Source organism: Bubalus bubalis, chromosome 6 (genome assembly GCF_019923935.1).
Source record: "Bubalus bubalis isolate 160015118507 breed Murrah chromosome 6, NDDB_SH_1, whole genome shotgun sequence".
Lineage (NCBI taxonomy): Eukaryota > Metazoa > Chordata > Mammalia > Artiodactyla > Bovidae > Bubalus > Bubalus bubalis.
This window is the reverse complement of record NC_059162.1, coordinates 103,397,997-103,425,191: the sequence shown is the minus strand read 5'-3', so window position 1 is coordinate 103,425,191 and position 27,195 is coordinate 103,397,997. Positions and strand designations below refer to the sequence as shown.

The window sequence follows — 27,195 nt, the reverse complement described above, 5'->3', positions numbered from 1 at the left end:
TCAGGGGAGGAGGGGAAAAGAGACTGGATTTTGGATATATTTTGAAGACAGAGTTGTCAGGATTTGCCTACTGGATCAGACATTGGACATGTAAGAAAGACTAATCAAGGAGACCTTCAAAGTTCCAATGTTTGTCCTAAACAGCTGTGAGAATCAGGTTTACTATTTACTCATATGCAAAGGGTGTGAGGGGAGTAGGTTTGGGTAGGTGGTGAGGATCAGGACTGCCTAAGGTGCCCATTAGACATCCAAATGGAAATGGTAAGTAGGCAGTTTATCATATCAGTTGCAATTCAGGGGAAAGTCCTGGCCTGAGGATATCAAAAGTAGAAGCATCTCCATACACGTCTCCCAGGAGTGACTACAGACAGAAAAGAGATCCAAGGACTGAGCACTGGGACACTCCACTGTTGAGTGGTTGGGGAGAAGGAGAAAGCATGCTTAGTCACTCAGTCGTGTCCAACTCTTGCAACCCCATGGACTGTAGCCCACCAGCTTCCTCTGTCCATGGAGTTTTTTCCAGGCAAGAATACTGGAGTGGGTTGCCATTTCCTCCTCCAGGGGATCTTCCATACTCAGGGATCCCACTTCTCCTGCATTGCAGGTGTATTCTTTACTGCCGAGCTGTTGGGGAAACTCTGGGGAGAGGGAGAGGAACCAGCAAAGAATCCTAAGTAAAAGAAGTAAGCCCTGGAAAGTGTGGTGTGCTGGAAGCTGAGTGGAGAAAATATTTAAAGAAGGAAGACATGATGAGACTATATCAGCTATAAATCAAGTTAGATGAGGACTGAGAATTGACCATTGGATTTAAACTATGGGCTTAGCATTAGTGACTCTGATAAGAGCAGTTTCAATGAAGTAATGGAACACAATGAATACACACACTGTCTTAGGAGTTTTATTATAATGGAAAGGTCAAGAATGGATTGATAACTTGTATGGACTGAATTATGTTCTCCCAAAACTCATATGCTGAAGCCCTAACCTCTGATGTGATGGTATCTGGAGGTAGAGCCTTTGAGTCATGAGATTTAGATGAGATCATGAGGGTGGGATCTTCATGATCCGATTAATGCCTTTATAACAAGAGTTGAGAGAACTTGATCTTTTTCTCTGTCTCCTTGCCATGTGAGGATACAGCAAGAAGGCAGTATCAGACCCCAATATCAGACTTCCAGTGTCCATAACTGTGCAAGATAAATATTTGTTCTTTAAGCCACCCAGGCTATGATATTTTGTAATAGCAGCTTGAGCTAAGATATTGCTCAAAGATGAATTTGAGAGGCTTTTATTAAAGAAGAGAGAAATAACACCATATTTTATGTTAGTGTGAATGATCTGATAGAGGGAAATGGGAGATTTAGGAGAAGGAGGTTAATTGCTGGAGCATTGCCTTAAATGCCTGAGAGGGATTGGGATCGAATGCATATTTCAAGAAGTTGGCTTAAGCTAGGAACAAGGACACTTCAGCCACTGTATAATAGAGAAGGTAACCTATTGGCACGGGAACAGCTAGGTGGGTAGATGTGATAGTGGAAACTTACAGAGAAGTTCTTTTCTGATTGCTTCAGAATCATTGAAATAGGAAGAGTCAGAATGAGAAGGAGGTAGGAAGAAGTAAAGATTTGAGGCAAGAAGACAAAGTGTGAAATAGTTGTTTGGGGTTGAGGGAGAGTGAATGGACTAGGGAAACAGAATGCTTACCAGGCAGCAGTAGGGATGCCCTTGAGACCAGCCAACAGACTTGTGTATTTTTTCTCCAGCCATGCTGCATTGCACAGAAGAACACATGAAGTAGGCAGAGTGGGATCAGGGTTACTGGGATTGTGGTTTAGCCAAGAAATGGGTGGTGCAAGGACATGAGGGTATATGTGTGGTGCTTCACTGTGGAATTTAAATAGTGTAAGGGAGGAAGTGAGGGCATGAAGCGGGTGAAGGGCAGTAAAAAGATGGGGGACCCGTGCATGGTAGTTCCAGATGGTATCAAACTGTGGCTGGAGTTGGGGTATGAGAGAGTGAGCTGGAAAGATAGGGGGCAGTGGTTGGAGATGGGAGTTCTGATCACTGCATAAAGTCTGGAATGTAACTGGGAGTGGTGGCTGGGCTGGGGTGATGGACAGGATCCTTGGAGGAAAGGAAGTCAAAAGATGGAGAGACCTGGGCATTGGAAGAATTCTTTTTTTTAAATTTTAATTAATTGACTTCTTTCTTTGGCTGCACTGGGTCTTAGTTGCAACACATGGGATCTTTGCTCTTCCCTGCGGCACGCAGGATCTTTAGCTGCAGCATGCAGACTCTTAGTTGCCACATGTGGGATCTAGTTCCCTGACCAGGGATCAAACCCAGGTCCCCTGCACTGGGATATTGAAGTCACCAGTATCTATGATAGTGCAAGACAGTCAGTGAGTCTGGAGCTAAAGCTTCAAGGACAGGGGAGTGACTGGGAGCCTTAGAAGACCTGCACAAGTAGAGAGATGTGGTGTGGTTAGACGAGAGCCAGACTGGGTGTCTTAGGAGGAGAGAAGGGGGATGGTCAAGCCACAATGAGAAGCAAGGAGCACGTCTCTCCTACCTCCAGGCCCAGTGACCCCCCGGCGTGAGAGAGAGAAAACCGCCACAGCTTAGGAGGGAGTAAGAAGCAGTGCCACTGGGGAGAGGCAGGGGTCAGTTAGACTCAAAAAAGAAGAGGAAAGGAACACTCACTGAAAAGGTCGAGGATAGGGGATTTGCTGCCCATTGAGTCCCATCGACTGAGTCCCCTAGGGCACAGGGGAGACGGAGGTGGGGGTAGAAAAGGCAGTGTCAGAACTGGGGTGGGTGTGGATCAGAGTCCAGGGACGTGGCCTTGGAGACTGGAGTCTTGAGAGACTGACGTGAAAGGGGGGAAGGGCTTGATGAGAGTTGTCTTTGTGGTTGCATAAAAGATTGTGTTGGTGAGCTGAGGGAGAGAGGAAGGTTTTCAAGTTCTTCTGTTTTACAGAAGAGCAAACTGAGACCCAGGGACATTTTTTGTCTTGCCAAGCTGTTAAATGACAGCACAAATTAAATCAAGTCTCTGACTTGGAGGCCAGGACTTTATCCACTTTGCCATAATTGCCTTTCATCTCTTGTGGCCTCAACTTCTTGAAAGGCCTTTGCAAATAGCCCTGGGATATTCCTGAACTCAGTGTGTATGAGTTGTCATGCCTTTGCAACAAGAGGTAGACATCAAGCTTTTATTAGTTACACATGTTTCTTGTGAGCCAGAAGCACCGTGAGTCGACATCTCCTGTCTGAAACTTGCCTTGATTCTCTTAGAAATAATCACCTAGCTGTCCCCTCCTCCTTTGCTGTCACTGTACCCTGATATATATGCCTGCGAGAGCACTTCTAATATTGTGTTAGAATCTCCCCAGCCCCTGCCCAAACCAGACTGATAACTCTTCTTAATACCCAGGTGCTCTGTAGAACCTCACTGACATTAATTACAGTTGTCTGTCTTCTTTCTTCTTAAATCCCAGGGATGTTGTCTCACTCACACACCTCAGCCCCTGTGCCCAGCCCTTAAGACGGTGCCTGGATGCATGTTCCTTCACTGTCAGAGGCTCTCCCATGGTGCTTTGCTCTTACATTTGACGGCACCCCACCCCACCCCCTGTCCTGCATCTAACCATCAGCAGTACCTGAATCTCTGCCTGACAGCTTTCTCTGGTTACAGGAGCTCACTTTGTCCACACATGTATGGTAAGCCAGAAGGGCCAGGGAATTAACACCACACCCCTGGATCCGCTCTCAGCCAGACTTAGAATACATATAAAATTATAAATCACTTGCTCCCTCGCCCCTTGGGTGTGGTAACCGAGGAGTGTGCACTAAACCATTTCTTATTGTTGCCCAGCAGGATTAAGCTCTGGGTGCCAAGGTCATCACTCACTTCCTAAGACACCTTTTATTTGCAGCATTGTCTTCTCCCTCCCAGTGTTTCCTGAAATTACCACCCTGATGATAAACCTCTTGTACTTCAGTCCTTGTCTCCAGGAGTCCTGCTGGGGAAACCCAACTCTAACACTGGGTTTGGCCCAAAGTAGGTGCTCAACAAATCTTCACTGAAGGACTGTGTGAAATGATAAATGTGTGTTGAGTGACTGAATGATGTCAGTATCTTTCTCCATAAAGAGACGATAAACTCCTGGTAGGCAGAGACCACCTGGCTCATCTTTGTATTCGTGTGTCTGACTCATCGCAACAGTACAATAAAGGTTGAACTGAATTAAATGACCTCAAAATAGCATCTGGTGGAAAAAGAAGGTGGCCTCATAATGACTGTGGTCTTAATGGGATGGAGGTGCAATTTTCTTTGAAGCATTGTAACAAAGACCTTTAAAAGGGAAGGAAGAGCGGCATAGTAAGAATAAAAATAACTTCCGTATGAGGAAATGCTGGTGGGTAGGGTAGAAAAAGACCGGAGAAAATGTGGAGAGTGATTGGGATGAGCCAGATCACGTTTGGGATGACATATATTCCTCCTAACATGACATGGTAGTGCGCAGCACTTGATGGATTATTATCCACTTAATTTATAGTGTTGATTCCTTTCTCAGCTTTACTGCCAACCGTGGCTAGTAGTAAACATGATCCTACTCAAGTGTAGTGGTTCTAAAAACTCCCGTAAGTAAGGTCCTTTGCTGGCTTTCCTGCTATGGTGTTCTGCTCTTTTTCTTATTTCTGCCACTTGCTTTGTACATGAAGAGTGTTTTTTTTCCTAGCATACAAGAAGCCAGTTTAGGGTTTTATTTTTAAAAATCAATTATTTGTTTTTTTGTCTGTGCTGGCTCTTCGTCGTTGCATGGGCTTTTCTCTAGTTGTGGCAAGCAGCGGTCACTGCTCGTTGCAGTTGTGCGGTCTTGTGGTGGTTTCTCTTGTTTCGGAGCATGGACTCTAGGGCACACGGGCTTCAGTAGTTGTGGCTCCTGGGCTCTAGAGCACAGACTCAATAGTTGTGGCACACAGGCTTAGTTCCTCCACAGCATGTAGGATCTTCCCAGATCAGGGATCAAACCCATGTCTCCTGCATTAGCAGGCAGATTCTTGAAGACTGAGCCACCGGGGAAGCCCTGCCAGTTTAGTTCTGAAGCTTGCATTTTTGTTGTGAAGCCAGAGATGTACATGTGTGTATATGAATGAGTGCTCTGTGCCCACACCTCTAAAGCGTGGTGACCCACTGGGCATCGGGTCTGTGTAAACGCAAAGACTTTTGATAATCAGTCCAGTACAAGGGTTCATATACAAGATGTCATTTTTTTAAAATTAAAGCATAGTTGATTTACATTGTTCTGCCAATCGCTGCTGCACAGCAAAGTGACGGAGTTATACACGTATATACATTCTATTTTTATATGCTTTTCCATTATGGTTTTGAATATAGTTTCCTGTGGATACTCCCAGTATCCATAGGATATTGAATATAGTTCCCTGTGCTGTACAGTAGGACCTTGTTCATTCATTCTAAATGTAATGGTTTGCATTTACCACCCCCAAACTCCAGGCCATCACTCTTCCTCAGCAACTACAAGTCTGTTCTGTTTTTTTTTTTTTAACGAAACATCTTTAATTTAAATACGATAATACATATGAAAGCTCTTAACCAAGTCCCTCAAACACAAAATGTTAGGCAAATTCAGATCTGAATGATTCTACCTTTTATTGTCCTTGACTCTTCCCTGTATTTGTATGAATGATTGAAAATGGGTTTTAATTTTTAGAGCTCTGCTTTCCAATAATGACTTATTTCTAAAGCTATTTCTCTGTATTATTATGTGCATTTCTCTGCTGTTGTACATATAAATGCAAAAGTCTAGTTCTGTAGAATTAATTTAATTCAATATATAGGTTAGGAAGAAAAACAGGCTCAATTCTTTGGAAAAGTTACTCATTTTTCTATCTTGTTTTTAATACATTAAACATATCTCCAAATATAAATAATAGAGTCGAAAGGAAATCAGAACATAATTACCCATGAAAATATATTATTCTTTTTGGAAGTAATATGGAGGAAATATTGTGGTTTCAAAAAGTTGATTTAAGCAAGGTTGGTTATTCATCATTGTACTAACTAGTTTGGGGTCGGATCATTCTCACAATCTTATGGACCTGTTCGGGGACAGAGTGATCATTAAAAAAAAAAAAAAAAAAGTGGTTCGAGGCTAAATAGTAAATCTCAAGCCCAGTCTAGGAGCCTGAGAGATCCCAAATATCCCAGAAGCAACTCAGCTCCTTTCCCTTCACCCTGATGTCCAGGTCAAGGTGATACCCAAGAGCACTAGGGCACTTAATCACATGAAATCGCTTGTTATTGAGGGAACGAGCCCCTCATGGTTCAGGGCTTTCCTTCCATCCCTTGCCAGCAAAGCAGAAGCCTGCCCTCTCTGAGTTCCTGCATCAGCCTTTCATTCCCTTGGCGTAAGGCCCATAGATTGCAGTGGGCATGTTAATGATCCCAGGAAAGGTGACATATTAAGCTCCATCCTTTCCTGAGAGGAGATATTTATGGGAAGAGGGAGAGAGATGACTAAGTGGTTAAAGGCTCAAGAATTCACTGACAGGTTTGCCGAGCACGAAATGGCAACCCGCTCCAGTGTTCTTGCCTGGAGAATCCCAGGGACGGGGGAGCCTGGTGGGCTGCCGTCTATGGGGTCACACAGAGTCTGACACGACAGAAGTGACTTAGCAGCAGCCTTAAATCCAAGCTGTTCTTGGCCATGGCTGTGCGGAACTACCGTTCCTGCTGACGGATGCCATCACAAGCTGCAGACTCTTGTCTCCTGCTTCTAGAAATGTTTAATTTGGACAAGGTGCCGTGACCTGCTGTGCTAAGTTGCTTCAGTCATGTCTGACTCTATGCAACTCTATGGACTGTAGCCTGGCAGGCTCCTCTGTGCATAGGATTCTCCAGGCAAGAATACTGGAATGAGTTGCCATGTCCTCCTCCAGGGGATCTTCCCTACCCAGGGATCAAACCCACGTCTCCTGCATTACAGGCAGATTCTTTACCACTGGCACCACATGGGAAGCCCAAGGTACAGATAGCAAAGAAAATGGGAGTGATCAGGGGGCAAGTGACGTTGCCCCATAGCATGGATGCTGGAGCTGGGTCAATGGGCAGAGAAAGAACTGGTTGTACTGATGTTTTCCCTAAATCCATCATGCTCCTCTCTGCACAGAGCTGGAGGCCAGCACAGTCAGAGACCACATCTGTCTAACTGCTTGCAAGAGCCTTTTCAGCTCCACGTTAATCCATTCCATTCTTCGTTTATTAAAGGCTTCAGTTGGAATGAGCCAGGCCCAAAGATTTACCTTTGGAGAAGAGAGATGAAGTCCTGGTAAGACTTCTAGGTGTACGTGAATCTGCTTGTCGAGGCTGAGCTGTCTCTGTCCACATGTGGTTGGTATTTCCAGAAATGACTGAATTCTTTTCTTCCCATTTAGAAGTTTAACTGTTTGTCTGTGGTCTCGTGTCGAGATTTAAAAGCCAGACGTTTCTGCTGCTTCTCATCTCTCTAGGTCACTTTTCTGTTGCAAAGCCATTTTTCTCATCAGGTGGTGCAAATCTCCATAAAGTGTCCTACCTTGCTCCGTAGAATGTCTGTGCAGTAAAAATGCCGGTGCCTTGCATATGCATAGCATTTCGTAGTTCTTAAAGCATTTTTGCATATATTACCTCATTATGTAATGTCGTTCTGGGCTGTCACTTTTCCCGACTGTTCTGTATTTACTCACCTTTTTCACCAACTTGAATACTTTTCTTTCTTCTCCTACCAATTTTGAGGATATTACTCAGGGTTTGCTTTTTCCCCCCTTTCAGATTATTTTCCCCAGGGGCTATTAGTGGCAAAGGAAAAAGCACATATAAATGATACTGTTTTCTGATGGCAAAGTGAAGATAACCTGAATGCTCTTTAGACATCATCCCTGAGAATTACGTTCCAGTTCCTTGGGTTCACGCTGTCAACAGAAGTACTGAAAACAATTTAACTTAATGACTGTACTTACTCTCTTTGCTTTAAATTGGTGAAACATCTAGAATGGGAGGAAACTGTGCAAGTTAGATCCATGTAGTTGTTTTGTGGTTTGGGTTTTTCTGTTTGGTTGCTGTTGTTTTGTTTTGCTTAGAGTTTTTGTATTGATATAATTCATCCCTGAATAGAGAAATAGTCACTTCCTTGGTAACTTTTATTTACTTGAAATTAATATGGTTGTGCACTTTTTATCACTTACGAAATCAAAGGTGCTTTAGGTTAAAGTCTATAACATGGTTCTCAAACTGTGTTTAAAAGGTTTTCTGTGGAGCATGTTAGAGACTCCTTTAAGGTTCACTAAGGCAGACCAAGTAATTCCCTGAACTCACTTCTCACTGCCTTCTCCAGTCCACTTCCTGTCTCTGTCATTGTATCCCCAAATGCTGAGTGCACTGGAGATGCCTAGTTAACTACTAAGAGGAATACAAACCACAGGCTATCAGGGTTGAAAGAGGTCACGCAGGTTGCTGTGACATCCCTTCTGTGCCATCCTTGAATGACCTAATGTGCCATCCTTGAATGTGCCATCCTTGAATGACCTAATCCTTCTGTGCCATCCTTGAATGACCTAATGAGCCTCAGCCCATTCCATCCTAAGACAGCGGAAAAGTATCCCTTTTGTTGAGCCCACATCCATCTCTATGTAGCTTCTATACAATTAAACAAACATGGAGTGCCTACCACGCACCAGATACTGTTCTAGGGGCTGGGGTCACAGCAGTGAGCAGTCAGACAAAATAATGCTCTTATGGATAGCTCCTCAGCTCTATCTCCTGAGGTCACAGAAGACAAGCCAAGTAATTCTTCTTCATGGAACCCTACAGATAATTGAAGACTGCACTCCTGTTCCTCTGAGTCCTCACCACAAGCTAATACTCCCAGTTCATCCAGTATCAGGCAGGTTTAAGTCCTTTGGCTATACAGATCAATTGTTTTGTGATGCATTCTAGTGTTTCTTAATATTAAATTGACTTTTAGTAGACTGATTATTTTTTAAGTTTTTTGTTATAAAGGTAATATACAGTTGGAGACATTTTGGAAAATATGGATAATTATAGGAAATCATCTATAATCCCATTACCACTGTTAAAATGTTGATATACCTTTTCTAACTTATATTGATAATTTTGTATCATTTCTTTTTCACTTAACATTGACATTTTACATTCATTATATTCATAATATTCCAGATGACTTTTAAAGATGAAATCATGAGAGTAGTAAAAATACCTTAAGTGTCTTATACTGCATTCCCTATCATTGTCTCCAGCCTCCTAAGCCACTAAGTTCTAGGGCATACTATTAATAGTGCTATATGGAAGGAGGTACTGGACTATATTATCTCCTATGGATTTTTCTGACTTGGGTTATTCTCGGTACACTGCTCTCCTCCCCTGCCCCCATTCATTGTTTGGAATTTCCTCAGTGTTCATTTGCTTAGAGTATAAGATGGACAGTAGCCTCTCATTACAACAGGATATTCAAGTGCCACTTTCAAGGCTCTTCTTTCGGCTAACTTCAGTCTTGAGGAATCTGTTGGAACCAGTGCTTCTGGTGGGATTAGATGACAGCCAGCACACAGCTCACTTCTTCCTTTGATTGCAGGCCTGCAGCTGAACCAGAAGGCGCTCACCACTTTCCCAGACGTGGTGCTTGTCCGCGTGCCCACGCCCTCCGTGCAGTCGGACAGTGACATCACCGTCCTGCGACACCTGGAGAAGCTGGGCTGCCGCTTAGTCAACCGCCCACAGAGCATTCTAAACTGCATCAACAAGTTCTGGACATTCCAGGAGCTGGCTGGGCATGGGGTCCCCATGCCAGACACCTTCTCCTATGGTGAGTGTCCTTAAAATAGAATTGAGACTTGTTTTTCCAAATTGCCCGCATCTCTTATGTTCTCTCTCCCCAGAAGCCCTCTAGTAGCTCTTGTTGGCTTTCAAGGTGAATCTGTTCATCTTAGTTGAGTCAATACCTTGAGTCTGTATCACAGTCATTCCCTCTGTCTGAAATGTCTTTGCTCCTTTTTCTCTGGAATTCGTTCATTAAATATGTAGCTGGGACACGCAGTGTGCCAAGCACCACACTAGGCACTCTGCTCTAGCAGTAAGCAGGAGGGTCCTGCTCTCAAGGCGTTTCCAGTTCATCAGGGGCAGAGGACAGCAAGTAAGCAGGCAGTTTCAGTGCAGTGTAGTAAGTGCCAGGATAAGAGTTGGTGCAAGATGGTACGGGTTTACAGGAGAGCTCCTAATTTAGTTTAGGATATTGAAGACTTCCCAAAAGAGATAAAGCTGACATTATCGAGCTAAAGCAAGGTGGGTAAGGGAGCAGTCTAAGAAGCAAGCAGAATATAGAAAGATCTAAAGGTAAGCGAGAGCATGACCGATTGGTGTTATTTTGAGTAATTTGTAGAATATCAGGGAACTAGAGTTGAGTATATGGCTAGAAAGATAAGAAGTTGCCATCTACAGTATATGAAAGAGGTTGGGGTAATCCAGAGACTAACAGGAAGTTATTGGAGGGCTTTAAGCAAGGAAATGGCCTGATGAGAGGTCAGAATGTCAGTTTGGCTACACTTCGGAGAAGGAATTAGACCAGAGGTAAAGGAGAGACAGGATATATAGTGGTGAAAGTGAAAGTCGCTCAGCCGTGTCTGACTCTTTGCGACCCCATATAGTCCATGGAATTCTCCAAGCCAGAATACTGGAGTGGGTAGCCTTTCCCTTCTCCAGGGGATCTTCCTGACCCAGGAATCAAACCAAGGTCTCTTGCATTGCAGGCGGATTCTTTGCCAACTGAGCTATTAGGGAGGCCGTGTACAGTGGTAGGCTTTATAAATGATGCAGCTGAGCAATGATGGCTGAAACTATAAGGTGGTTAGAGTAGGAATGAAGTGAACAGATTCAAGATTTAAGGAGACAAATATGAGGACATGATGATTGTTTGGGTGTTAGCACGGTGGAGAGGAATCAAGAGTGACTCTGGTGTCTGGTTTGGGCCACCAGATGAGAAAGCAAACACTCAATGAGTGTTCCAGGGAAGAAGAGAAACAGACGGGTGGGTAGGGCAAGGCATTATTGGGAGAGATTATTTGGGTTTAGGACACATTCTATATGAGGTGTCTACATTAAGCGAGTAAAAGTATTCAGTAGGCACCAGATAAATGAATCTGGAGCTCCTGAGAGAGGTGTCGACTACGGAAGTAGATGTGGAAACTTCCATTATGTTCAGTGAAATCACAAGAATGGAGATTGCTCATGGAGAATATGCAGAATGAAGAGAGGCCTGGGCTGCATGAAATGGTTAAATGGTAAATTTTTTTATGTCTATTTTATCATTAATAAAATAATAATTAATAAAAGAGAGTTTGGGAGAGAATCCTTTAGGGAATAGGAAAAGGAGGAAGAACTTATGCAAGAAGCCAAGTAAGAGCAACTGGAAAGGTGGGAAGACAAGAGAGGTGACAGACGCCAATGGGAAGAACATACCACAGACAGTGGTATAATGAAAAGTCGTGCTTGATTCTAAAAAGACACATAACATAAGCACAGAGACGTGTGTTGGATGTAGCACAGGGAGTTCAATGACTACAGCTTCACTTTAGCATTGGAAAGAAAAACCAACCTGTCGGGGATGAGGAAGTGAGTGGGGTGTGAGGAAATGGAAGCCCTTTGATAGCTTGATCGGAGGGATCAGTTCAGTTCAGTAACTCAACAGTGTCTGACTCTTTGCGACCCCATGGACTGCAGCACGCCAGGCCTCCCTGTCCATCACCAACTCCCGAAGTTCACTCAAACTCACATTCATTGAGTTGGTGATGCCATCCAACCATCCCATCCTCTGTCATCCCCTTCCCCTCCCACCTTCAATCTTTCCCAGCATCAGGGTCTTTTCAAATGAGTCAGCTGTTCGCATCAGGTGGCCAAAGTATTGGAGTTTCAGCTTCAACATCAGTCCTTCCAATGAACACTCAGGACTGATCTCCTTTAGGATGGATTGGTTGGATTTCCTTGCAGTCCAAGGGACTCTCCAGAGTCTTCTCCAACACCACAGTTCAAAAGCATCAGTTCTTCAGCACTCAGCTTTCTTTATAGTCCAACTCTCACATCAAAACATGACTACTGGAAAAACCATAGCCTTGACTAGATGGACCTTTGTTGCCAAAGTAATGTCTCTGCTTTTTAATGTGTTGTCTAGGCTGGTTATAACTTTACTGCCAAGGAGTAAGTGTCTTTTAATTTCATGGCTTCAGGCACCGTCTGCAGTGATTTTGGAGCTCCCAAAAATAAAATCTCTCGCTGTTTTTCCATCTACTTGCCATGAAGTGATGAGACTGCAGGGCATGATCTTAAGTTTTCTGAATGTTGAGCTTTAAGCCAACTGTTTCACTCTCCTCTTTCACTTTCATCAAGAGGCTCTTTCGTTCTTCTTCACTTTCTGCCATAAGGGTGGTGTCATCTGCATATCTGAAGTTATTGATATTTCTCCCACAATCTTGATGCAGTTTGTGCTTCATCCAGCCCAGTGTTTCTCATTATATACTCTGCATATAAATTAAATAAGCAGGGTAAAAATATACAGCCTTGATGTACTCCTTTTCCTATTTGGAACCAGTCTGTTGTTCCATGTCCAGTTCTAACTGTTGCTTCTTGACCTACATACAGATTTCTCAAGAGGCAGGTGAGGTGGTCTGGTATTCCCATCTCTTTCAGAATTTTCCACAGTTCATTGTGATCCACATAGTCAAAGGCTTTGGCATAGTCAATAAAGCAGAAATAGATGTTTTTCTGGAACTCTCTTGCTTTTTTGATGATCCAGTGGATGTTGGCAATTTGATCTCTGGTTTCTCTGCCTTTTCTAAAACCAGCTTGCTCACGGTTCTTGTATTGTTGAAGCCTGGCTTGGAGAATTTTGAGCATTACTTTACTAGCATGTGAGATGAGTGCAATTGTGCGGTAGTTTGAGCATTCTTTGGCATTGCCTTTCTTAGGGATTGGAATGAAAACTGACCTTTTCCAGTCCTGTGGCCACTGCTGAGTTTCTGAGTTTTCCAAATTTGCTGGCATATTGAGTGCAGCACTTTCACAGCATCATCTTTCAGGATTTGAAATAGCTCCACTGGAATTCCATCACCTCCACTAGCTTTGTTTGTAGTGATGCTTTCTAAGGCCCACTTGACTTCGCATTCCAGGATGTCTGGCTCTAGGTGAGTGATCACACCATCGTGATTATCTGGGTCATGAAAATCTTTTTTGTACAGTTCTTCTGTGTATTCTTGCCACCTCTTCTTAATATCTTCTGCTTCTGTTAGGTCCATACCATTTCTTTCCTTTATTGAGCCCATCTTTGCATGAAAAATCCCTTGGTATCTCTAATTTCCTTGAAGAGATCTCTAGTCTTTCCCATTCTATTGTTTTCCTCTATTTCTTTGCACTGATCGCTGAGGAAGGCTTTCTTATCTCTCCGTGCTGTTGTTTGGAACTCTGCATTCAGATGCTTATATCTTTCCTTTTCTCCTTTGCTTTTCGCTTCTCTTCTTTTCACATCTATTTGTAAGGCCTCCTCAGACAGCCATTTTGCTTTTTTGCATTTCTTTTTCTTGGGGATGGTCTTGATCCCTGTCTCCTGTACAATGTCACGAACCTCCGTCCATAGTTCATCAGGCACTCTGTATATTAGATCTGGTCCCTTAAATCTATTTCTCACTTCCACTGGATAATCGTAAGGGATTTGATTTAGGTCTTACCTGAATGGTCTAGTGGTTTTCCCTACTGTCTTCAAGGCTGTAACTGAGGGATGATTCAGGGTTAAGGAATGGGTTTTATTTAAGATGGGAGACGACTGAGCGTGTTTAAAATACTGCTGCCGTTCTGAACTGAGAGGTTGAAGATACAGCAGAGGGAGGACACTTAATGTTGCAAAATCCCTGAGGAGGTGAGAGGGAAAGGGGTCTGAGGCCCAGGTGTAGGAATGGCCTCAGATAAGAAAAACCCCTCTTGGGACTTCCCTGGCACTCCAGTGATTAAGACTCCATACTTCCAGTGCAAGGGCTGCAGGTGCAGTGCCTGGTTGGGGAACTAAGATTCCACATACCATCAGCCATAAATAAATAAATAAAGGGCCTTCCCTGCATTGTATTCTAGGGAAGGACAAAAAGATCATTAGAGAGGAGTACCTTTATCAGTGGGTATCAGGAAGCTAGGACTTCTCTTCTTATAAAATGTTTTCATGTGATGATGCCCCTGTTTTATCTGCATTGCCTCTGTATGCTGCTTTTCGTTTTTAAAAATCATTAGCACTTTTGTGACAGGTCTTATTAGTATTTCAGAGTATTTTGTTTTGCAAAAAAATTGATGAGCTATAACACCTGTGGTAGGAAGAATAATGGTCCCCTAAAGATACAAAGGGGCTTCCCTGGTGGCTCAGTGGTGAAGAATCTGCCTGTAATGCAGAGACGTGGGTTTGATCCCTGGGTAGGGAAGATCCCCTGGAGAAGGACATGGCAGCCCACTCCAGTACTGTTGCCTGGGAAATCCCATGGACAGAGGAGCCTGGTGGGCTACAGTCCATGGCGTCACAAAAGAGTCAGACACAAGTTAGCAACTAAACAACAACAACAAAGATGCAAAGTGTAGGAAATCAAGGAAGCTTATAAAACAATTTAGAAGGATTTTAATACATATTAATATTCACAGTTTTTAAATGAAGGCTAAAAGGAGTATAGTGGAGCCAATTCAGTCATGCCTTAACCTTGGATGAGACAAATCCCAGACTTGGTTTCTTTGGATAATAGTTTTCTACCTCTGTACAACAATCTACTGAAAACTCAGCAGCTTAGACAACACCCATTTACCAACTCACAGTTTTGGAAGGTCTGAAGTCTAGCTATGGCATAGCCGGGTTCTATACTCAGGTCTCACTAGGCTGAAATCAAGGTGCAGCTGGGCTGGGATCTCATCTGAGGTCTGGGGTCTTCCAGGCTCACTGGTTGGCATTTAGTTCCTTGTAGTTATAGGACTGAGGTCCCCTCTTTCTGCTGGTTGTTAATTTAGGGCCATTCTCAGCTCCTAGAGGCTCCCCGCCTGGCCCTGTCACATGGACTTCTCTCCAGCATGGCAGTTCACTCCCCCAAGGCCAGCAGGGGAGTTTCTCTGCTGCTTCACCTTCTTTTACAGGGCTCACCTGATTAGGACAGGGCCCACCAAGAATATCTCCCTTTTAATTAATTCGAGTCAACTGATTATTAGCCTGATCACAGGAATGCTGTCCCAGCATAGTCAGAGGTCCCTCCTACACTTAGGAGGGGGATTATACAGGGCATGTACACCAGCAGGTAGGAATCTCAGGGGCCTTCTTAGAGGTCTGCCTACCCCAGCCATGATAAGGGAAAAAAATCCCTGCCCTGCCCATGGGCTTGTCATGAGGATGACATGGACTGGAGCACGTGAAGCCTCTGCCAGGTAGAAGCCCCTGATAATGCCGCTTACCTTCTCTCTCTGCTCCCACCTTTTGGATGACAGGTACAAAATACATAGTCTGTCGGATGGAATGGGTTCAAATTGCCTTAATCAGAGAGACGCTAGGCCTCTAAAGAATTCCCACAGACCCCCCCCACCCCCCCCCAACCATCAGCCTCACCTTCCCTGACTTTCGCTTTTCTTGGCAGGCGGACATGAAGACTTTTCGAAAATGATCGATGAAGCCGAGCCGCTGGGCTACCCCGTGGTGGTGAAGAGCACGCGCGGACACCGGGGTCAGTGCCCTCTGCCCCGGCTTCTGGTTGGGCGGCAGCTCTGCGGACGAGACCCTCGCCCCCGCGCTGCAGAAGCGCTGCTCAGAGAAACGGAGCTCCCCCTGGCGGAGCTTGTGGTGTAGTCCTTAGCTCTGTCCCCTTCTCGCTGTTCCCACTGTTCTAGCTTTGTCTACACCCTTCCCGGCCCTTCCCTAGACTCTCGCAGTAAACGCCTGACTTGGTTCTGACTGGTTTCCTGAACTCCACTGCCAGTGCATCCTCTCGTCTTTGTGGGAAACAGTTTCTCTGGAACATAGATCTCTTCTTGTCACCCCTTTGCTGAAAAACCTTCCCAAGAGTTTGTGTTGCCTGTTAGACACAGTTCCTATTCCTCACCTTGGAGGGTGTCCACATACCTTGGCAGCCTTCTCTGGCTACCTGAACACTCCATAATCCATTCTAGCCTAGACTGTCTCCTGCTCTCTTAAAAAATCTTTGTTCTCTTCCCTTTTCTGGGGATGCTGCCTTCCTCTGTGCTCTAGTGAGCTGCCTATGTGTTAAAGCCAGCTTCATGTCATTTATTCTCCCTCCACAACCCTGGTCTCTTTCCCTCTCTTCCAAAGTTGATCACTCTTCCCTTAGTGTTTCCGAAGCGCTTCATCCTTGCCTCCAGCGTAGTACTACGCTGTACGACAGGTATAGATTTCTGTGCCTTTTCCCCTTTCCTACTGCAGCTGCTCAGAGGTGGGAACTTGGTCCTGCCCATCTCTGTCCCCAGGACCTCCTACAGTGCTCAGGACACAGTAGTTGAAGAGGCTGTGTGCAGCCAGAAGTAGTTCCCCTCCCCTGTGGTATGTGAGCGGGTCCCTCCTGATGATACCCAGATGGCATCCTTTACTGCTCAGGGCATCTGGAGTGACAGGAGGTACCCTGGGTGGACATGGAATGAGCAGTTCCCATGAACCTGACACCCAGCCTGCTCTTGGTCTTCGCTGTGTAGAGGGTAGAGGCGTTGCATTGCAGGTGATGACCACTGTGCCATGCAGGCCCTAGCGCCTGGTTCAGCCTCACGGAGGGAGGGGCCCGCTCTGCCCTGAGGCAGGGAAGGCTTCAGTGGAAGGAAAGGAGACTTCAGTTGGAATCTGGAATTTGAACTGGGTAAGCAGCATGCAGAAGCTGGCGTGGGCAGAGCAACCTGGGAAAGGAGTTGAGGAGTAAGAGAAATGAGTTGGGATGGTGAGGTGGGGCTCTGAATACTGTTCAGATATACTGCAGTGCAAAAATGCAGTGTCTCAACTAGTTTTTTTTATTGTGGTGAAATATACATGAAATAAAATTCAGCTGATATTTATTGAGTGCCCACAAAGTGCCAGGGGGATACAGAAAGGAGCAGAACAAAACTTCCTGCCCTCAAGGAGCTCACATTGTAGAAAGGTAAGACAGATGATAAGTAAACTAAATAGCAGATGTAGTACTTATAGATGTTTTAAAAATTAAGAGATAATTCATAAAACAAAAAACGTACCATTTTATGTTGTACAATTATGAGGATTTTAGTATTTTTACTCTTCTGTACAACCATTGTGTAAATAAATGTTAGTCAGTCAGTCATGCCCGATTCTTTGCAACCCCATGGACTGTAGACTGCCAGGCTCCTCCTCTGTCCATGGAATTCTCCAGACAAGAATAGTAGAGTGGGTAGCCAGTTCCTTTTCCAGGGGATCTTCCTGACCAAGGGCTCGAACCCAGGTCCTCTGCATTGCAGGCAGATTCTTTACTGTCTGAGCCACCAGGGTAGCCCCCACTATCTAATTCCACAATATTTTCAGCACCTCCAGAAGAAACTCTGTACTTGTCAAAGATCAATCCCAGTGGTCCCTCCCCTGGTCCCTGGCAACACCTAATCTACTTTCTGTTTCTATGGATTTGCCTCTTGGATGTTTCATATCAATGGAACTGTACAATATGTGGCCTTTTGTGTCTGGTTTCTTTTAGTGTAAGGTTTGTGAGGATCATCCATGCTAGAGAATGGATCAGGTTTTTATCCCTTTTTATGACTCAGTAATATTTTATATGGATATGCCACATTTTGTTTATCTGTTGTCCATTGATGGGCATTTGGGTTGTTTTGCTTTGTGGCTATTATGAATAATGCTGATGTGAACCTTGGTGCACATATGTGTGAATATATGTTTTCATTTCTCTTGGGTGTATATATACACCTAAGAAGGGAATTGTGGGGTCATATGGCCACTCTGTGTTTAACATTAGGGAAACCACCAATGTTTCCCTACAGTGGTGTTCCACAACAGTTATGCTGTTTTATATCCCTGCCAGCAATGTATGAGAGTTCTATTTTCACCACATACTAAGTAAAACTTTTATATTAGGTATATTAATTGGCCTAGGCAAGTGATGTTAAATGGTCAACATACCTCCACCATAAAAACAAGTCACAAAGCAAAAAGAACAAAAATGCATGTTTGCCAAGCATTAGTAATGTATAGGTCTGTTTTACAGATTTATTTTTAAATTTTTAAAATCTTTTTTTAATTGAGGTGTAATTGATGTGTAACATTATATTAGTTTCAGGTGTACATCATAGTGATTCAATATTTGTATATATTGTGAAATGATCACAGTAAGTTAATATCCGTCATAGGTACAGAATTTTTTTCCTTAGTGTAAAAACATCTAAGATTTACTCTCTCAGCAACTTTTAAATGTCTAATTTGTTTTTATTATAGCCATCCTAGTGGGTGTTTATGGGATTGTACTATAATTTTGATTTGTATTTCCCTAATGACTAATGTTGAACATCTTTTCATGTTATTGCCCATTTGTATATCTTCTTTGGAGAGATGACTTTTCAAATTCTTTGCCCATTTTCAGTTAGTTTACTGATCTTTGTATTACATTTTTTAGAGCTCTTGCTGTATTGTGGTTACTACACTCTTACCAGATACATAATTTGAGCATGATTTCTTCCTACTCTGTAGGTCGTCTTTTCGCTTTTTTTTGATAGCATCCTTTGATGTACAAAAGGTTTTGATTTTGATGAAGCCCAATTTTTTCTCTTGATTACTTGTGCTTTTGATGTCATTTTGTGCTTGCCTAATCCAAGGTCATACAGATTTACACCTATTTTTCTTTCTAAGAGTTTTACAGTTTTAGCCCTTACATTTGGAGTGTTTGACCCATTTTGAATTAATTTTTGTATATGGTGTGATGGAGTCAAATTTCATTCATTTGCCTGTGAATATCCAGTTTTCCCGGCATTATTGTTGAAGAGACTGTTGATTCCCCACTGAATGCTCTTGGAACTCTTGTCAAAAATCCAAAAATGACCATCTGTATGAGGGTTTATTCTGGGTTCTCAGTTCTGTTTCATTGATCTATATGTCTATCCTTATGCCACACTGTTGTGTGTGTGTGTATGTATCAGTCACACAGTCATGTCTGACTCTTTGTGACCTCGTGGAAGATATGTAGCCCAGCAGGCTCCTCTGTCCATGAGATTCTCCAGGCAAGAATACTGGAGTGGGTTGCCATTCCCTTCTCCAGGAGATCTTCCCGACCCAGGGATCGAACCCGGATCTCCCGCATTGCAGGCCTATTCTTTTACCATCCGAGCCCCCAGTAGAAAATTTTGAAATTGGGAAGTTCAAGTCCTCCAACTTTGTCCTTCTTTTTCAAGATTGTGTTGGCTATTCAGTTCAGTTCAGTCACTCAGTCATGTCTGACTCTTTGCGACCCCATGAACCGCAGCACACCAGGCCTCCCTGTCCATCACCAACTCCCAGAGTCCACCCAAACCCGTCCCATAAATTTACATACAAATTTTAGGACCAGTATATCAATTTCTGCAGTAAAAGGAAGTTGGAGTTTTGGTGGGATGACATTGAATCTGTAGGTCAATTTGAGGAGTATTTCCATCTTAACAATATTGTCTTCCATTTTTTGAACATGGAATATCTTTCCACTTATTTCAGTCTTTAATTACTTTCAAAAATGTTTTGTAGTTTTCTGTGAATAAATCTTGAACCTGTTTGGCTAAATGTATTCCTTTTGATACTATTGTAAGTGGAATGGTGTTCTTAATTTCATTTTCAGGTTGGTTGTAACACACAGCATCTGAGCGACAGTGGATAGGGAGTGAACAAAGTTGCAGTCGTCGTTAGGCTCTGGTATATGGAAATAAATCTCAAGAAGACAGTGGACTCATGCAAGATGTGCCCTTCAGAAAGTTACTAATCTTGTGGGGCCTAATGTTCCTTTTCTGTCAAACAAAAATAGCTATACTTGTCCTAATGCCTTCACAGAGCTAGCATGAAATATGAAAGATATAATTTAAAAAAATCAAGTATTTGGCACGCAGTAGATGATTAAATAACCTTAGTCCTCTTCCCCCACACCACCCTAGTTTTTTCCCTCCTTGCTTTAAAACTGTAGCTCCTTAATTAACTGCAGACTAAGCCCCATATTGGAACCTCTGTGCCAGGAACCAAGGAAGCTGTTTTTAGCCCTCATTTCTGCTGAAAATCCTCCTATTACTGAATCCCAGCCATCTGCTGCCAGACGCCAGATCTCCTGGTGCCAAATGTCCAATGACCAAGCCATGTTTTGGAGGTTACTTTTTGATCTTATTCGCCACTGGGGACTGATACCCATCCCTCATTTTTTTTTTTTTTTTTTGAGACTTCAGAAATGTCCCACTCTTTCTAAGGTAGTAACAAATCTTAGGAAGACCATCTCTTTGTTCCATATTTGCTAACAAGGTTCAGGGTATAGTTTGTTCATGTCAGATTTGTAGGGGAAACCCTTCAGGCCCCCCTGCGCAGATCTGTTAGCTAATGTGCAAATGGAAAAGCAGATGTCAAGTAGTTCAAAAGCGTAAATGATTCAGGCAGAAAATAAAGAATTTGGAATCAAGTAGGAATGCTTTCCCCAGACATCAATAGAAGTATGGGTCATTCCTTTTAGAATTAACTGGATATAGCCAAATAATACATTTCTTATGTTTGAAAGTTCAGGATGTCTGGCAGTGGCTACTTCTTGAACTCCCATAGTATTCAGCACTGACCTCTCCTAATGCCATATCAGGCTGTGTCGTTATATTCCGTGGTCTCTCTCCATCTCAACTGGGAATTTCTCTAAAGTATGTTCAGTTAATTATGTTCCATAAACATTGATTGACACAGTGTAAGTTTGGGGGATTTAAACAAAAGTGAGTGAGGCATGGACTCTGACAGATCAGCATCCTCCAGTTTTGGAACCGAATTAATTAGATTCTTAAGATTTTATTTTGGCCTCTTCTGTGTGTTTCTGGGATGCATTTTGATTTCATTTTGGAAAAAAATAAAGCATTGTGAACAGAGAGGGAGGTGAGTAAAACCCAGGGAAAATAAAATTTGATGGCCATTTGAGAAGACACAGGAGTCAACTCAGAGAAGTTGAAGGGGCCAGAGTGAGGCAGGTTGGGAAAGAATGCTTGACTCTGGACCGGGAGGTGGGATGGCAAGGACCGTGCTCAGAGGCGTGTCTAACTCCTTTTTTTGCTTTGTCTTTCTTCTTAAAGGGAAAGGTGTTTTTCTAGCAAGAGATAAACACCACCTCTCAGACATCTGCCACCTGATCCGCCACGACGTGCCCTACCTGTTCCAGAAGTACGTGAAGGAGTCCCACGGAAAAGATATCCGGGTGGTGGTGGTCGGCGGCCAGGTGATAGGCTCCATGCTTCGCTGCTCCACAGATGGACGGATGCAGAGCAACTGCTCTCTCGGTGAGGCACCGAAGCTCAGAGTGGGCCTTTGGTCAGGGGGAAGCCACTGGGGCTTTTCATCAGGATGTTTTTGTTGTTCAGTTGCTCAGTCCACCTGTCTGTGACCCCATGGACTGCAGCACGCCAGGCTTCCCAGTCCTTCACCGTCTCAGGATGTTTGCACCCAGTCCAGGTGTCTTGATCCCTCCTATCTGATCAGACCCTCTGCAAGGTGCCAGGATCACAGAGAGGAATTAGAAGCAAGCCCTTTCCCTTAGCAGTCAGCAGTCAGGTCAGGGACAGGTGGGTATACGGGCCGTGGTGGAGGTCAAACCAGGGAATGTCAGGACACTGCGATGTGAACCCTATCTCGTAGGTGTTAGGACCTGGCAGTCCCCATTAAACACGGGAGTGACGGGAGGGCTGGTGTTTGAGAAAAACTGATGTCTGGAAAGAGGATGGATTGAAAGTGTAGGAGGGAGGCAGGGGAGCTGAGTTTGGAAACTGCAACAGCAGCTCAGGCCAGAAGTAAGGAGAGTCTAAAACTAAGGCGGTGGGGGTACTCCTTGGGGTTCCAGTGTCCCAGACTCAGACTTTCACTGCTGAGGGCATGAGTTCAATCCCTGGTCTGGGAACTCCCTCGAGCAGTGTGGTATGGCCAAAAACAAAAAAAGAAAGTGAGAAGTAAACCAAAGTAATGGCAGGAGACAGAGCATATGCTTTTACCTTGCATTGATAATTGACATTGTATTTCTTTTTTTTTTCTTTAATTGTGTTTTTCTTCTATATTTGATGTTATTAGAAAGCTGCAGTTTGTTTGGGTCAAATGCATAACCCCATCCCATTAACCTTTTGATAAGGCTTGTGTTCTGTTGTGAATGGAGATGGTCCCAAGGGCATGGAAATTCTTATGTTCATTACAGAAAGCTATTGTTAACTATTGTCATGAGTAGAATTTGTTGGTAATGTGAAAAAATACCTAGTTGTTATTTCCCAGATCGCCAGATGAGTGTATCAAGTCTGGTGACTAATGAAGAGGCCGAAACACCAGTCCAGTCCTTCAACTGGAGTGTGGTTGAGCAGTCTCCCAGAGTGGGCTCCAGGGTAGATGCTGATAGGGTAAGGATTAATGAGAGTCCTTGCCCTCAGGAAGTTTATAGTCCAGTAAAGAAGAAGACGTACGAACAGGTCATTGTAAGATACAGTGACTGAAGTGCTGTGAAAGAAGCAAGTGCCAGGCGGAGGTTGACACTGTACTAGTACATTATCTCATTTAATGTTCATGACACTCCTATGTCTTGCCACAGTGTCAAACCTTATGTATTATCAGTTTGTCTTTCACAGAATTCATTCTTTAACTGGAAAATACACAGCTTTGTAATTTATCCATATTGCCTTTTTTTTTTTTTTTTTTGATGAACTGTTTTAAAGCTGCTTAAAGCCTTTTCCTCATACAATGTAGTAAGTAGTGGAGAGGCAGAGTTAGGGTTTAAGTCATCAGTTTATGAGAATACAAGCGTTGCGTTTTTGTCATTTTTTCTAACCACTTGATTTATTTGTTGTGGCTCTGCTGGGTCTCTGTTGCTTTGCATGGCTTTGTTTGTGGTGTGTGGGCGCTCCTCCTCATCACTGTGCACAGGCGTCTCGCTGCAGTGGCTTCTCTTGTTGCAGAGTACGGGCTCTAGAGTGCCAGCTTCAGTCGTTGTGGGCACAGGCTTTAGTTGCCCTGAGGCACGTGAGATCTTCCTGGACCAGGGATCTAACCTGTGCCCCCTGAATTGGCAGGCGGATTCTTATCCTACTAGACCACGAAGGAAGTCCCAAGTGTTATCTTTGCAGGAAGACTAAAGGGAGACAATTAAATCTGAGGTCTTAGCTTCTTAACGAGTAAGTAGGCTCTGTCTTGGTATGGGATTTTTGTCTCACAAGCCTCTCTTGGAAAACAATAAGTTAATTTTGTTTCTTCTAGTTTCTTCTAATGCATCCTCAATGTAGAAGAGTTAGGAAATATGGCAGAGTCAAATGAAAAAAGATGTTTATCATTAATCCCACCATCTAGAGATAACCAGTGTTAACATTTTGGTGGTCTTGTTTCTGACAATGGGTTTTGGGGTTTTTTTTTTTTTTTTTTTTTTTTCATAATCATGGTCATGCTGCACAGCCTTTATAACTTTTAAGTGTTAATATTTTCCCATGTGATCTCAAACTCACCATCATTTTTACTAATGGTTATAAACTATGCTCCTTTCTTATTTTGTGAGCTACTTAGATGATAATATTTTATTTACTCATCAACAAATATCAAATGACTACTGTATACCAGTATTTTGATTTTCCAGTATTTTGAATAACTCTGCCGTCAGCATATTTGTGCATAAAGCTTTTTTCCCTATTATATAAGGTTATTCCCTTCATGGTGTGATGACTGGGTCAGAGAATATAAACATTTTTTTAAACTGTAGAAAAGAGTATTGCTTTCATATTACTTTCTCAAAGAGTGTCCTGATTTCCATGCAGACCTTTTGTGAGTGATAAAAATGCCCATTTCGTTGCCTCTCGCCAGCATACCCTCCTTCCTTTGAAAGGTCATTTAACTCATCAGTTGGTATCTGGTATTGTTGCCAAAATTTGGCCTCTGTACACTGGGACCGGATTAAATCTCGGAGACAGAGTTTTGGGAGAAATAGAAATTCTACAGGTAACTCAGTTGGTCAAGATCTACCTGCAATGCAGGAGACCCTAGTTTGATTCCTGGGTCAGGAAGTACCCCCGGAAAAGGGGTAGGTACCCACTCCAGTATTCTTGGACTTTCCCTGGTGGGTCAGATGGTAAAGAATCCTCCTGCAATGTGGCAGATGGGAGGATCCCCTGGAGGAAGGCATGGCAACCCACTCCAGTACTCTTGTCTGGAGCATGCTATGGACAGAGGGGCCTGGTGGGCTATAGTCCATAGGGTTGCAAAGAGTCAGACACGACTGAGCAACTAAGCACAGCACAGCACCAAAAGAAATAGCTTTATTGCTTTGCCAGGCAAAAGGGGCCACAGTGGGCTGATGCCCACAGGACTGTGTGCCCCGCCCTGGAGGGGGTAGTGAGGAGGCTCATAGTTTTCAGGGAGCTGAGCATGATCAGCTCAAGGACATTCTTCTTATTGATCAGTGATGAGATAATGGGGACTCAGCATCATCAACCTTCTGGTTCCTACTGGTCTGGGGTCTACATGCAGTGGACAGCATACAGTTAACTTCTTCAACCTGGTGAGGGTTTCAGTATTTGCAAAACAGCTCAAAGGACATGGCTCAGAATATTATCTATAGTCCTTGAGGGAAAGCTAAAGTCCTTGCTTTGTTTAATGGCTAAAGTATTATTATTTTGTCTTGCTGGACTGTTTTCCTTTCTTTGTGCATGTTCTCACTTCTCTGATTAAATTTATTCTTTGATTAAAGTTTTTCTACAGACAAAAGGCAAGCGGAGAACATGGGTGAGGGTCTATTCTGGGAAGCCCCCGTAGGGTCCTGCTCGGTCACAGTATCACTGTTACATCACTGTGATTTCCCCACAGGTGGCGTGGGCGTCATGTGCCCACTGACGGAACAAGGCAAGCAGCTGGCTATCCAGGTGTCCAACATCCTGGGCATGGACTTCTGTGGCATCGATCTTCTCATCATGGACGATGGCTCCTTTGTGGTGTGTGAGGCAAATGCCAACGTGGGCTTCCTAGCCTTCGACCAGGCATGCAACTTAGATGTGGGCGGGATCATTGCAGACTACACCATGTCCTTGCTGCCCAACAGGCAGACCGGGAAGATGGCCGTCCTCCCGGGCTTGTCTAGCCCCAGGGAGAAGAAAGAGCCAGATGGCTGTGCTTCAGCTCAGGGAGTTGCGGAGAGCGTCTATGCCATCAACAGCGGGTCTACCTCCAGCGAGAGTGAGCCTGAACTGGGAGAGATCCGGGCTTCCTCAGCCAGCACAGCAGGGGCCCCGGCCCCCATGCTGCCTGACCCCAGCTACAACATTAACACCAGGATTGCTTCAGAATTAAAACTTAAGTGAATTCCTGCTTTTTGGCAGCACTGAAACCAAATCCTACTGCTTCCCTAGTAGTTTTGAGCGAATAAAATCTGGACTAGTGTGATTTCATTTGCACAGAAACTAGAAATCCCATCTGGGCACTCGGCATTCTTTCTAATGATGATTTAAGCAAATGGCCTAGCTTTGTGGTTTTTAGAAACACTAATATAAAAACCCTCACCGAGAACAACATCCCGACTGATTGATTTGAAACCGATGTCTGCCGCAAGCACTTGGATGCTACGGCTGACTTGGGGCACTGACTCTGTGCTGTGCTTTGGCTTTTAGCAGTGGAGCCCATTAAGTTGGAACTGCTTCTGGAGATACTGTACGAAAGAGCAACCACCCGACAGAGGCACGTGCAGAAGAGGTGGAATGTGACTGCAGTTGTGTGCTCTTCATTAAGAGTGTGTGTGTGTGCGCGCACGCGCGCCCGTGTGTGTGTGTGAGAGAAATGCTCAGAGAATACACAGTCCCAATGCTGTTAAAGAATCAGTCTCTGCTCCCCATCAATCACCGTCTTGACCATATTTCTCTGACACTCAGGATATGGTGTTTCAAGGGGAGCTTCCTCATTAGCATCTTCAATGAAGCACTTTGTAGAAAGTGAGATTGAGCGTCCTTTGACTTCAGTGGTTGGCAGACATCCTGCTCTGTAACTGGGGCTTTCTACAGACTGCCAAGTGTATAGACCCTGCTTCAACTAATGCCAGCCCCAGCAGCCTCTTGCACCTTTGCTGCCTTTGGCCTCAGCTGGAAATGCATTTCAGTGAGGTAGTGGCCACACACTTCCTTCCTTAAGCGTGCACTAGAACACCACGGACTTCTTTTCAGTGGACTCCTGTTCACTTGACATCAGAAGCCAGTGGGTTTTTAATCCTAGAGAGCTACTGAAAAATAATCATTTCCCCCTTCCTCTGCTGAAACTTTGTGTACTTAGCTATAGGAGATTTTCTCATACGAGTTGGTGTTGTGGGCCTGTTGGGTAGATAGAGCCGTTGGAAACACACTCCAGTCCCATTGACATACTAGTCTTACCCAGGTTCCAGAGACCTGTCTTTACTCACTTTTCCACACTGGGGAGACTCAGGTATCAAGGATAACTCATTGCACATCTTATGGGGGGATGGTGAAGGGAAGTGGATAATGTTGACATGACACCAAGTACTTTCCATTTTAGCTCTTCTAGCAGAGATGATGACCCTTCCCTTGGGAGGAATCACAGAGATGGAGTTTTCCATTTCTGCTTGTATGAAGTATGACAGAAATGAACACGGCTACCTTTTTAACCAAATAAACTAGAACATATGCACTCAAGAGTCACCCTGTTCATACTTACTTCCTTGGGAGACCTTACTCTTGAGCTGCAATGTTCCATGTGCCAAGACCACATAGACTTCCTGTTCGGAATTATCTCTGAAGCCATGCAAGAAAAGAGGCCTCACCACCTTATAGTCAGACCTCATTTTTTACATCACTCCTCCCCAGAGGTTATCCCAGGCTCTATCAGTCATTTTCTTAGACTTATCTTCTAATGCTCTTTGGCTGTTAAATCATTCCTCAAAAAAGAAATCTACCCT

The 27,195-nt window shown here is 43.9% G+C and overlaps 1 protein-coding gene across 3 annotated transcripts in view; it reads left to right on the top strand.

Moving 5' to 3' along the window:
- RIMKLA (ribosomal modification protein rimK like family member A) overlaps window positions 1–25,679 on the top strand; it is a 32,069-nt gene extending 6,390 nt beyond the window's left edge. For 2 of the 3 annotated variants that reach the window (XM_006050951.3, XM_044945164.1), the window contains exons 2-5: window positions 9,660–9,890; window positions 15,718–15,804; window positions 21,362–21,565; window positions 25,107–25,679. In XM_006050951.3, coding sequence (XP_006051013.1) covers window positions 9,660–9,890; window positions 15,718–15,804; window positions 21,362–21,565; window positions 25,107–25,597 — 1,013 coding nt within the window. In that variant the 3' untranslated portion in view covers window positions 25,598–25,679. Of the gene's footprint in view, window positions 1–8,707; window positions 8,952–9,659; window positions 9,891–15,717; window positions 15,805–21,361; window positions 21,566–25,106 lie in introns of those variants that run through there. The other variant, XM_044945163.1, reaches the window with a different exon arrangement.
- Window positions 25,680–27,195: the final 1,516 nt, after the last annotated feature.